The sequence below is a fragment of the Schistocerca nitens genome, chromosome 2 (assembly GCF_023898315.1).
Source record: "Schistocerca nitens isolate TAMUIC-IGC-003100 chromosome 2, iqSchNite1.1, whole genome shotgun sequence".
NCBI classification, from domain to species: domain Eukaryota; kingdom Metazoa; phylum Arthropoda; class Insecta; order Orthoptera; family Acrididae; genus Schistocerca; species Schistocerca nitens.
Window position 1 is genome coordinate 965,853,661 of NC_064615.1, and position 13,253 is coordinate 965,866,913.

A 13,253-nucleotide genomic window follows, 5' to 3' on the forward strand; every position below is an offset into this window, starting at 1 on the left:
TTTTTTGAAAAAAGCCCACCACGTTGCGACAGCTAAATAAAAAGAAATATTTTATTATATTTCCTCTCCCTTAACGACGTTGTCTGTGTAACACGAGTGTGTGCGTGTGTGTGTGTGTGTGTGTGTGTGTGTGTGTGTGTGTGTGTGTGTGTGTGAACGTATGTGTGCTTACATATTTTCGATAAATAATACAGATAGTTAAAACTACTTTTGAACATGGCGCAAAATTCTGTTCATTCAGATAGTTTTGAGCTTGACGCTATTCTACTAACTCAGGTGAATCTTATATATTTGTCACAAATAATACAGATGTGGAAATACTGAACGCTACACCCTTTATATGTTTTTGGTAAATAATTCAGACTGTTCCGATACTGTTCAACATGGTATAAAATTCAGGCATTTCAGATACTTTTTAATATGGTACAATAATGGTTATTAGAGTTAATGAGTTATTTCTGCGATCTCGCATTTTAATATTTCTAACACAAGGTGGCTAGTTCCACTACCTTGCAAAAAAATGTGTGTGAAATCTTATGGGACTTAACTGCTAAGGTCATCAGTCCCCAAGCTTACACACTACTTAACCTAAATTATCCTAAAGACAAACACACACACACCCATGCCCGAGGGAGGACTCGAACCTCCGCCGGAATCAGCCGCACAGTCCATGACTGCAGCGCCCCAGACCGCTCGGCTAATCCCGCGCGGCCCACTACCTTGCATTTTTTTAATTTCTCGCCACCGCCATCCCGCATTTTTGAATTTCCCACCAGTGCCGTCTTAGATTTTTTAGTTTCCTACCACGGCCACTGTTATCTTGGACTTTTCTTTGGCTGTTGTGCTGACAAGTGGAAATAACTTGAATAGTGGACCCGGGTTCGATTCCCGGCGGGGTCAGGGATTTTCTCTGCCTCGTGATGGCTGGGTGTTGTGTGCTGTCCTTAGGTTAGTTAGGTTTAAGTAGTTCTAAGTTATAGGGGACTGATGACCACAGCAGTTGAGTCCCATAGTGCTCAGAGCCATTTGAACCATTTTTGAATAGTGTACCACGACCACCACACCCATTCGGCTCATAACGTGTAGTGTATACCATCGAAGTCAACACTGTTGTACAGATGTTTTCAATTTAATACAGTTACAGTGATAAATAATGGTAAGAAAGTAAATGAAATGTAACTACCCTACAGTGAGCAAGAAGTAACACCAGTTGTATATTACTAAAATACTCGGACAGAAACCCTGAACAACTTCCGAAATCTCGTCATGGCCGCTAGGTTGGTTGGTTGGTTGGTTTGGGGAAGACCAGACAGCTTGGTCATCGGTCTCATCGGATTAGGGAAGGATGGGGAAGGAAGTCGGCCGTGCCCTTTCAGAGGAACCATCCCGGCATTTGCCTGGAGTGATTTAGGGAAATCACGGAAAACCTAAATCAGGATGGCCGGACGCGGGATTGAACCGTCGTCCTTCCGAATGCGAGTCCAGTGTCGAACCACTGCGCCACCTCGCTCGGCATGGCCGCTAGAGTTCATCCTGTGTATGTAGTTTTGAAATTTATATCAGTTTCGAACTCACTTTCTTTTAGAATGAGATTTTTGCTCTGCAGCGGAGTGTGCACTGATATGAAACTTCCTGGCAGATTAAAACTGTGTGCCGGACCGAGACTCGAAATCGGTACCTTTGCCTTTCGTGGGCAAGTGCTCTACCAACTGAGCTACTTGGGTAGCTCACCGACGTCGAGTCACGGTCCGGCACACAGTTTTAATCTGCCAGGAAGTTTCACTTTCTTTTGTTTTAGATTTTTGTTAATGTGCTAAATACAGTCAAAACTGTTTCTGAAATTATCGTTCAATGAAAAATGAAACACGAACAGTAAAAGCTGTTAATGGCAAGTTATTTGAGCCGCAATAGGTGTAAGAGGATGTTACATGAAGAAACTGATAGAAAGTATAAGCAAGTACAAAATAACTAATAACTTACTGCAGAGACTCTTATCTTCTCGCTTTAGTTTTATTAATGATTGTCATATCTACCGTTCAAATAACTCTTAGCGATGTTTGCATAAGTGGACCAAACTGTGGAGAAAGAAAACGAATAGTAGTACCTTTGGCAGAGGCTTCTGTTCTGTGGCAACGTGGATTCCCGTGATCTCGATGATGTTGGGCAGGTGCGGGCGAGGATATTCCATGACGAAGTGGTTGGTGGTTATGAGGAGACTGACGTTCCGGTCCGCTTCGTACACAGACGGAGGGTCTGGACCAAAGTGTTTCCTCATAAGTGCTTCTTGAACTGGCATCGCCTGACAGAACCACATGTGCATCAGCCTTAAATAGAAGTACGTGTTGTACAGCCGCTGCCAGAAATTCATACGGTCTGAGTACCCGAGCCACATATCCGGCATGTAGGCAGGGTTCTTGGGGCTTCCGAAGTTGTAGTAGACGGACGAGGGAGCAGTCATCGTCAGAAGCTTCACGACAGGGGGCGAGCCCATTTTGTGTATGAGTCCATAATAACACATGTATATGAAGCCCTCCAGAATCGCAAGGTCGTACGTTTCGCCAGATCTGTAAGCAGGAAGGTTATTTATTTTATTCATTTAAAAGTGTATGGTAGAACTACAGGAAAAGGTGACAGACGGAAAACAGAAAAATAAAACCGAGCAAAAATAGGAAAATATTAACGGATCAGTATAAAATTATGGCAAGTGAATTTCAAAGTTTCATCGTAGATCTATAACCAAGGAGTTCGACTGTGCAAGAGTTGTAGGAAAGACCTTCATGTTCCAGTCTCCTTCACGTCTTATTCGGCGCTCTCCGATAATGTGGTATACTGTTCGTTTCATTGTAGCACAGTCACGTTCAGGACTTCGTAAATGGATGCTCTTCATCCTTAATGCATAGTTTTGACGTGGTTAAGGCGGCTCCATGTTTTCCTCGGCAGCTGCATACCTATATGTGGTAAGGTTCCATCCATGTAAATCCACAGGTCTTGTCCAGCAAACGGTATCAGTAAGGTCTCCAGCATTCTTCTTCATGCCAAGAAACAGACTCTTGGAGAAGGCTGAGTTCCAACACAGGATTTCTACATTTGAGCCTGCTGTGTGGAAGGTGGGAAATTGTTGTTGTTGTTGTTGTTGTTGTTGTGGTCTTCACTCCAGAGACTGGTTTGATGCAGCTCTCCATGCTACTCTATCCTGTGCAAGCTTCTTCATCTCCCAGTACCTACTTCAGCCTACATCCTTCTGAATTTGCTTAGTGTATTCATCACTTGGTCTCCCTCTACGATTTTTACCCTCCACGCTGCCCTCCAGTACTCAATTGGTGATCCCTTGATGCCTCAGAATATGCCCTAACAACCGATCCCTTCTTCTAGTCAAGTTGTGCCCCAAATTTCTCTTCTCTCCAATTCTGTTCAGTACCTCCTCACTAATTATGTGATCTACCCATCTAATCTTCATCATTCTTCTGTAGCACCACATTTCGGAAGCTCCTATTCTCTTCTTGTCAAAACTATTTATTGTCCACGTTTCACTTCCATACATGGCTACACTCCATACAAATACTTTCAGAAACGACTTCCTGACATTTAAATCTATACTCGATGTTAACAAATTTCTCTTCTTCAGAAACGTTTTCCTTATTGCCAGTCTACATTTTATGTCCTCTCTACTTCGACCATCATCAGTTATTTTGCTCCCCAAATAGCAAAACTCATTTACTACTTTAAGCGTCTCATTTCCTAATCTAATTCCCACAGCATCACCCGACTTACTTTGACTACATTCCATTATCCTCGTTTTGCTTTTGTTGATGTTCATCTTATATCCTCCTTTCAAGACACTGTCCATTCTGTTCAGCTGCTCTTCCAGGTCCTTTGCTGCCTCTGACAGAATTACAGTGTCATCGGCGAACCTCAAGGTTTTTATTTCTTCTCCGTGGATTTTAATGCCTACTCCGAATTTTTCTTTTGTTTCCTTTACTGCTTGCTCAATATACAGATTGAATAACATCGGGGAGAGGCTACAACCCTGTCTTACTCCCTTCCCAACCACTGCTTCCATTTCATGCCGCTCGACTCTTATAACTGCCATCTGGTTTCTGTACAAATTGTAAATAGCCTTTCGCTCCCTGTATTTTACCCCTGCCACCTTCAGAATTTGAAAGAGAGTATACCAGTCAACATTGTCAAAAGCTTTCTCTAAGTCTACTAATGCTAGAAAATGATGTTTGCCTTTCCTTAATATATTTTCTAAGATAAGTCGTGGGGTCAGTATTGCCTCACGTGTTCCAACATTTCTACGGAATCAAAACTGATCTTCCCCGAGGTCAGCTTCTATCAGTTTTTCCATTCGTCTGTAAAGAATTCGCGTTAGTCTTTTGCAGCTGTGACTTATTAAACTGATAGTTCGGTAATTTTCACATCTGTCAACACCTGCTTTTTTTTGGGATTGGAATTATTATATTCTTCTTGAAGTCTGAGGGTATTTCGCCTGTCTCATACATCTTGCTCACCAGATGGTAGAGCTTAGTCAGGGCTGGCTCTCTGAAGACTGTCAGTAGTTCTAATGGAATGTTGTCTACTCCCGGGGCCTTGTCTCGACAGGTGGGAATTTAACAACGACAAAAAAATAACTAATGTAGAGAAAATACATTTGTCAAGGTAACACAGTTAAGTGATCAACACTGCAAGTGCACAGGTTAATGTAAGCGCGAGATAGCCGATTCAGAAGTGAAAAGCTGGTACATTAATAACCGGTGTAGCCGCCAGAATGTCAAATACCAACTTACAGTCGACCATTCATTGCGTTGTATAGGTGACGGATGTCAGTTTGTGGGATGTAGTTGGTTGCTTGTTGCCCTTGGACGGTCAATACACGGATGGTAAATGCTCTTTGTGGATGACGCTGGAGTTGTCGACCGATGATGTTCCATATACGTTCGATTGGAGACTGGTCTCGTGACTGAGCAGGCCAAGGCATCGAAATTTTGTAGTGCATGCTGGGTTACAAGAACTGTATGTGTGCGAGCCCTGGAATGTCGTGGAATGTTGTTCATTAATATAGATCGTAAGATCTATATTAATAGATCGTAAGATTGACGTACAATTTTGCAGTCAGGATGCGGGATAAACACGAGAGTGCTCCTGCTATTATACGAAATGGCACTCTAGGCCATAACTTCAGTAGTAGGTCCAGTGCGTCTAGCACACACACCAGGTGGTCGCAAAGCCTACACAAACTGCGGCTGAAATAGATATTCCCGGACAGAGGAAATTACAGAAACTGCAAGAAGTTGAGAGTTTTTTAATAGCTCTGAAGGGAGACAACACGAACGCCGACCACTAGTTGTATTGGATAGGACGCAGACAATACACTTACATAGTCGGTTCTGTAACCAAGTTCTCGGAAAAATTTATTAATAGCTTCAGGTCATCAAGTAAATGTGACATACAACCGTTCATATTGTGTGCATCTAGTGCCTACAGAAGAACTTTCTGACCCACCAAGAAAATAAAGAAATGAAAAACACTGCTGACGCCTGGTATTAATAGATGGAACATATGTGGTTAAAAACGAAATAAACACCCACTTGGCGGTATTGTTCTTATCTATAAGATAAACACTGAATAAAACTCAGTTGCAAGAGACTAGGTTTCGTAATTACTTCCTACAAAATGAATAACTAATCTGGAAGAGACTATTATACGAAAACATTAAATTCAAAGTAGGTTCTAATAATTATGATCATGATTACATGAAGATAATAGAGCTAACTAAATGTATAATAATACTTAACTGAAAGAGCAGTTATCAAAGCAAGTCAGTGCTATTATATTAGTTTCTGTTCAAGATCCATACGTCACTGAAGTATAGAAAATTAAATAAAGCAGTAACTAAAGATAAAACAATTCGTCTACCTGATGAACCTCTGTACCGAAGTCTCATTTAACTGCATCTCAGCGCAGTTAGCGGAAATGTCCAGCCTCATTGCCATCGACCGTGTCGGTGTTTCTTCGTATACCTTCAGAAAATCATAGTGGCCTCTTACGTATCTATAAGCTATTGACAAGTCAATCTCGGTGTAGTTCTCATGAGATATCTGAAACACAAATGAAACAATCTCAGTTTCTTTCACCTAAATGATACTCAAATGTATCTTTATGACATTCGTCTGTAAGGATAAATAAAAGTCTGTGTCTTAATAATAAAAACTATGTTCTCCCAACAATATGATTCAGACAAGATACAATGAATGGTTTTGGTGGACTAATATCTCTGACGACTGGGCTCTAGATGTTAGTAAGTACACAAAACTGTTATCGTGTGACCAGCGTTCTGACAAACCGCATGAATTGATAGAGACCTTGATAGCTACGACTCACACAGAATTTCTGTGGAGTTTATCACATGTCACGATGATTTTAGGCAATAGCTCAACATTTCACAGGTACTTACTTATATATAAGTTGATATTACTGTATTGTACATGTGTTGTTGTACTCAAGAAAGCATAAAATAATCAGATACACAAAGAAAACCTGAGAGATAAGATGCTCAATTTCCGATTAAAAGTTCAGTGATCGACATAGGTGTATTTATACCATGGACCTTGCCGTTGGTGGGGAGGCTTGCGTGCCTCAGCGATACAGATGGCCGTACCGTAGGTGCAACCACAACGGAGGGGTATCTGTTGAGAGGCCAGACAAACATGTGGTTCCTGAAGAGGGGCAGCAGCCTTTTCAGTAGTTGCAGGGGCAACAGTCTGGTTGATTGACTGATCTGGCCTTGTAACATTAACCAAAACGGCCTTGCTGTGCTGGTACTGCGAACGGCTGAAAGCAAGGGGAAACTACAGCCGTAATTTTTCCCGAGGACATGCAGCTCTACTGTATGATTAAATGATGATGGCGTCCTCTTGGGTAAAATATTCCGGAGGTAAAGTAGTCCCCCATTCGGATCTCCGGGCGGGGACTACTCAGGAGGACGTCGTTATCAGGAGAAAGAAAACTGGCGTTCTACGGATCGGAGCGTGGAATGTCAGATCCCTTAATCGGGCAGGTAGGTTAGAAAATTTAAAAAGGGAAATGGATAGGTTAAAGTTAGATATAGTGGGAATTAGTGAAGTTCAGTGGCAGGAGGAACAAGACTTTTGGTCTGGTGATTACAGGGTTATAAATACAAAATCAAATAGGGGTAATGCAGGAGTAGGTTTAATAATGAATAAAAAAATAGGAGTGCGGGTTAGCTACTACAAACAGCATAGTGAACGCATTATTGTGGCCAAGATAGACACAAAGCCCATGCCTACTACAGTAGTACAAGTTTATACGCCAACTAGCTCTGCAGATGATGAAGAAATAGATGAAATGTATGACGAGATAAAAGAAATTATTCAGGTAGTGAAGGGAGACGAAAATTTAATAGTCATGGGTGACTGGAATTCGTCAGTAGGAAAAGGGAGAGAAGGAAACATAGTAGGTGAATATGGATTGGGGGGAAGGAATGAAAGAGGAAGCCGCCTTGTAGAATTTTGCACAGAGCATAACTTAATCATAGCTAACACTTGGTTCAAGAATCATGAAAGGAGGCTGTATACATGGAAGAAGCCTGGAGATACTGACAGGTTTCAGATAGATTATATAATGGTAAGACAGAGATTTAGGAACCAGGTTTTAAATTGTAAGACATTTCCTGGGGCAGATGTGGATTCTGACCACAATCTATTGGTTATGAACTGCAGATTAAAACTGAAAAAACTGCAAAAAGGTGGGAATTTAAGGAGATGGGACCTGGATAAGCTGAAAGAACCAGAGGTTGTAGAGAGTTTCAGGAAGAGCATAAGGGAACAATTGACAGGAATGGGGGAAAGAAATACAGTAGAAGAAGAATGGGTAGCTCTGAGGGATGAAGTGGTGAAGGCAGCAGACGATCAAGTAGGTAAAAAGACTAGGGCTAATAGAAATCCTTGGGTAACAGAAGAAATATTGAATTTAATTGATGAAAGGAGAAAATATAAAAATGCAGTAAATGAAGCAGGCAAAAAGGAATACAAACGTCTCAAAAATGAGATCGACAGGAAGTGCAAAATGGCTAAGCAGGGATGGCTAGAGGACAAATGTAAGGACGTAGAGGCTTATCTCACTAGGGGTAAGATAGATACTGCCTACAGGAAAATTAAAGAGACCTTTGGGGAGAAGAGAACCACTTGTATGAATATCAAGAGCTCAGATGGCAACCCAGTTCTAAGCAAAGAAGGGAAAGCAGAAAGGTGGAAGGAGTATATAGAGGGTTTATACAAGGGCGATGTACTTGAGGACAATATTATGGAAATGGAAGAGGATGTAGATGAAGACGAAATGGGAGATAAGATACTGCGTGAAGAGTTTGACAGAGCACTGAAAGACCTGAGTCAAAACAAGGCCCCGGGAGTAGACAACATTCCATTAGAACTACTGATGGCCTCGGGAGAGCCAGTCATGACAAAACTCTACCATCTGGTGAGCACGATGTATGAGACAGGCGAAATACCCTCAGACTTCAAGAAGAATATAATAATTCCAATTACCGAACTATCAGTTTAATAAGTCACAGCTGCAAAATACTAACGCGAATTCTTTACAGACGAATGGAAAAACTGGTAGAAGCCGACCTCGGGGAAGATCAGTTTGGATTCCGTAGAAATGTTGGAACACGTGAGGCAATACTGACCTTACGACTTATCTTGGAAGAGAGATTAAGAAAAGGCAAACCTACGTTTCTAGCATTTGTAGACTTAGAGAAAGCTTTTGACAATGTTGACTGGAATACTCTCTTTCAAATTCTGAAGGTGGCAGGGGTAAAATACAGGGAGCGAAAGGCTATTTACAATTTGTACAGAAACCAGATGGCAGTTATAAGAGTCGAGGGGCATGAAAGGGAAGCAGTGGTTGGGAAAGGAGTAAGACAGGGCTGTAGCCTCTCCCCGATGTTATTCAATCTGTATATTGAGCAAGCAGTAAAGGAAACAAAAGAAAAATTCGGAGTAGGTATTAAAATTCATGGAGAAGAAGTAAAAACTTTGAGGTTCGCCGATGACATTGTAATTCTGTCAGAGACAGCAAAGGACTTGGAAGAGCAGTTGAACGGAATGGACAGTGTCTTGAAAGGAGGATATAAGATGAACATCAACAAAAGCAAAACGAGGATAATGGAATGTAGTCAAATTAAGTCGGGTGGTGGTGAGGGAATTAGATTAGGAAATGAGACACTTAAAGTAGTAAAGGAGTTTTGCTATTTAGGGAGTAAAATAACCGATGATGGTCGAAGTAGAGAGGATGTAAAATGTAGACTGGCAATGGCAAGGAAAGCGTTTCTCAAGAAGAGAAATTTGTTAACATCGAATATAGATTTAGGTGTCAGGAAGTCGTTTCTGAAAGTATTTGTATGGAGTGTAGCCATGTATGGAAGTGAGACATGGACGATAACTAGTTTGGACAAGAAGAGAATAGAAGCTTTTGAAATGTGGTGCTACAGAAGAATGCTGAAGATAAGGTGGGTAGATCACGTAACTAATGAGGAGGTATTGAATAGGATTGGGGAGAAGAGAAGTTTGTGGCACAACTTGACTAGAAGAAGGGATCGGTTGGTAGGACATGTTTTGAGGCATCAAGGGATCACAAATTTAGCATTGGAGGGCAGCGTGGAGGGTAAAAATCGTAGAGGGAGACCAAGAGATGAATACACTAAGCAGATTCAGAAGGATGTAGGTTGCAGTAGGTACTGGGAGATGAAGAAGCTTGCACAGGATAGAGTAGCATGGAGAGCTGCATCAAACCAGTCTCAGGACTGAAGACCACAACAACAACAACATACTGTATAATGATTAAATTTTTTACCAATCCATAACGTATGGGAGATTCTAGTTTCGTGCATGCATAGTTCAATGGACTGGATTGTGGATATTGGGGAAGCCTTCAAGCAAATAATTAGTAACTTCTAATATTTTAGTGCCACTCAATGTTAATCAAAAATTAATTATGTGATTCTTCTTCCCCCCCCCAATCGATCAAAATGGTTCAAATGGCTCTAAGCACTATGGAACTTAACATCTGAGGTCATCAGTCCCCTAGACTTAGAACTACTTAAACCTAACTAACCAAAGGACATCACACACATCCATGCCCGAGGCAGGATTCGAACCTGCGACCGTAGCAGCAGCTCGATTCCGGACTGAAGCGCCTAGAACCGCTCGGCCACAGCGGCCGGCTCCCTATCAATCAAGATGGCTACCTGTGTACAATGCAATTGTTTACAATTTTTGAACTAAAGTATAGAAAAACGTACTGTAAAGTTTACATATCCTAACACGTAACATTCCTATGTGATATCTTCCCAGGTTTCGTTATTGTTTATTCTTTCGTACTGAGTGTGGCTGTCTGTCCATGATAGGTACGCGACAGCATGTGCAAGTAATAAAGAGGTGCTCAAAGAACATGAAAAGAGTATGAGGGAATTAGATTAGGAAATGAGACACTTAAAGTAGTAAAGGAGTTTTGCTATTTAGGGAGTAAAATAACCGATGATGGTCGAAGTAGAGAGGATGTAAAATGTAGACTGGCAATGGCAAGGAAAGCGTTTCTCAAGAAGAGAAATTTGTTAACATCGAATATAGATTTAGGTGTCAGGAAGTCGTTTCTGAAAGTATTTGTATGGAGTGTAGCCATGTATGGAAGTGAGACATGGACGATAACTAGTTTGGACAAGAAGAGAATAGAAGCTTTTGAAATGTGGTGCTACAGAAGAATGCTGAAGATAAGGTGGGTAGATCACGTAACTAATGAGGAGGTATTGAATAGGATTGGGGAGAAGAGAAGTTTGTGGCACAACTTGACTAGAAGAAGGGATCGGTTGGTAGGACATGTTTTGAGGCATCAAGGGATCACAAATTTAGCATTGGAGGGCAGCGTGGAGGGTAAAAATCGTAGAGGGAGACCAAGAGATGAATACACTAAGCAGATTCAGAAGGATGTAGGTTGCAGTAGGTACTGGGAGATGAAGAAGCTTGCACAGGATAGAGTAGCATGGAGAGCTGCATCAAACCAGTCTCAGGACTGAAGACCACAACAACAACAACATACTGTATAATGATTAAATTTTTTACCAATCCATAACGTATGGGAGATTCTAGTTTCGTGCATGCATAGTTCAATGGACTGGATTGTGGATATTGGGGAAGCCTTCAAGCAAATAATTAGTAACTTCTAATATTTTAGTGCCACTCAATGTTAATCAAAAATTAATTATGTGATTCTTCTTCCCCCCCCCCCCCCAATCGATCAAAATGGTTCAAATGGCTCTAAGCACTATGGAACTTAACATCTGAGGTCATCAGTCCCCTAGACTTAGAACTACTTAAACCTAACTAACCAAAGGACATCACACACATCCATGCCCGAGGCAGGATTCGAACCTGCGACCGTAGCAGCAGCTCGATTCCGGACTGAAGCGCCTAGAACCGCTCGGCCACAGCGGCCGGCTCCCTATCAATCAAGATGGCTACCTGTGTACAATGCAATTGTTTACAATTTTTGAACTAAAGTATAGAAAAACGTACTGTAAAGTTTACATATCCTAACACGTAACATTCCTATGTGATATCTTCCCAGGTTTCGTTATTGTTTATTCTTTCGTACTGAGTGTGGCTGTCTGTCCATGATAGGTACGCGACAGCATGTGCAAGTAATAAAGAGGTGCTCAAAGAACATGAAAAGAGTATGAGGGAATTAGATTAGGAAATGAGACACTTAAAGTAGTAAAGGAGTTTTGCTATTTAGGGAGTAAAATAACCGATGATGGTCGAAGTAGAGAGGATGTAAAATGTAGACTGGCAATGGCAAGGAAAGCGTTTCTCAAGAAGAGAAATTTGTTAACATCGAATATAGATTTAGGTGTCAGGAAGTCGTTTCTGAAAGTATTTGTATGGAGTGTAGCCATGTATGGAAGTGAGACATGGACGATAACTAGTTTGGACAAGAAGAGAATAGAAGCTTTTGAAATGTGGTGCTACAGAAGAATGCTGAAGATAAGGTGGGTAGATCACGTAACTAATGAGGAGGTATTGAATAGGATTGGGGAGAAGAGAAGTTTGTGGCACAACTTGACTAGAAGAAGGGATCGGTTGGTAGGACATGTTTTGAGGCATCAAGGGATCACAAATTTAGCATTGGAGGGCAGCGTGGAGGGTAAAAATCGTAGAGGGAGACCAAGAGATGAATACACTAAGCAGATTCAGAAGGATGTAGGTTGCAGTAGGTACTGGGAGATGAAGAAGCTTGCACAGGATAGAGTAGCATGGAGAGCTGCATCAAACCAGTCTCAGGACTGAAGACCACAACAACAACAACATACTGTATAATGATTAAATTTTTTACCAATCCATAACGTATGGGAGATTCTAGTTTCGTGCATGCATAGTTCAATGGACTGGATTGTGGATATTGGGGAAGCCTTCAAGCAAATAATTAGTAACTTCTAATATTTTAGTGCCACTCAATGTTAATCAAAAATTAATTATGTGATTCTTCTTCCCCCCCCCCCCAATCGATCAAAATGGTTCAAATGGCTCTAAGCACTATGGAACTTAACATCTGAGGTCATCAGTCCCCTAGACTTAGAACTACTTAAACCTAACTAACCAAAGGACATCACACACATCCATGCCCGAGGCAGGATTCGAACCTGCGACCGTAGCAGCAGCTCGATTCCGGACTGAAGCGCCTAGAACCGCTCGGCCACAGCGGCCGGCTCCCTATCAATCAAGATGGCTACCTGTGTACAATGCAATTGTTTACAATTTTTGAACTAAAGTATAGAAAAACGTACTGTAAAGTTTACATATCCTAACACGTAACATTCCTATGTGATATCTTCCCAGGTTTCGTTATTGTTTATTCTTTCGTACTGAGTGTGGCTGTCTGTCCATGATAGGTACGCGACAGCATGTGCAAGTAATAAAGAGGTGCTCAAAGAACATGAAAAGAGTATGAGGGAATTAGATTAGGAAATGAGACACTTAAAGTAGTAAAGGAGTTTTGCTATTTAGGGAGTAAAATAACCGATGATGGTCGAAGTAGAGAGGATGTAAAATGTAGACTGGCAATGGCAAGGAAAGCGTTTCTCAAGAAGAGAAATTTGTTAACATCGAATATAGATTTAGGTGTCAGGAAGTCGTTTCTGAAAGTATTTGTATGGAGTGTAGCCATGTATGGAAGTGAGA

The 13,253-nt window shown here is 41.4% G+C and overlaps 1 protein-coding gene across 3 annotated transcripts in view; it reads right to left on the minus strand.

Moving 5' to 3' along the window:
• Positions 1–13,253, minus strand: part of LOC126237289 (UDP-glucosyltransferase 2-like) — a 110,988-nt gene that overhangs the window by 44,333 nt on the left and 53,402 nt on the right. For all 3 annotated transcript variants that reach the window (XM_049947237.1, XM_049947236.1, XM_049947235.1), the window contains exons 3-4: positions 5,917–6,098; positions 2,105–2,564 (exon numbers count right to left, since the gene is read on the minus strand). In XM_049947237.1, coding sequence (XP_049803194.1) covers positions 2,105–2,564; positions 5,917–6,098 — 642 coding nt within the window. The remainder of the gene's footprint in view (positions 1–2,104; positions 2,565–5,916; positions 6,099–13,253) is intronic.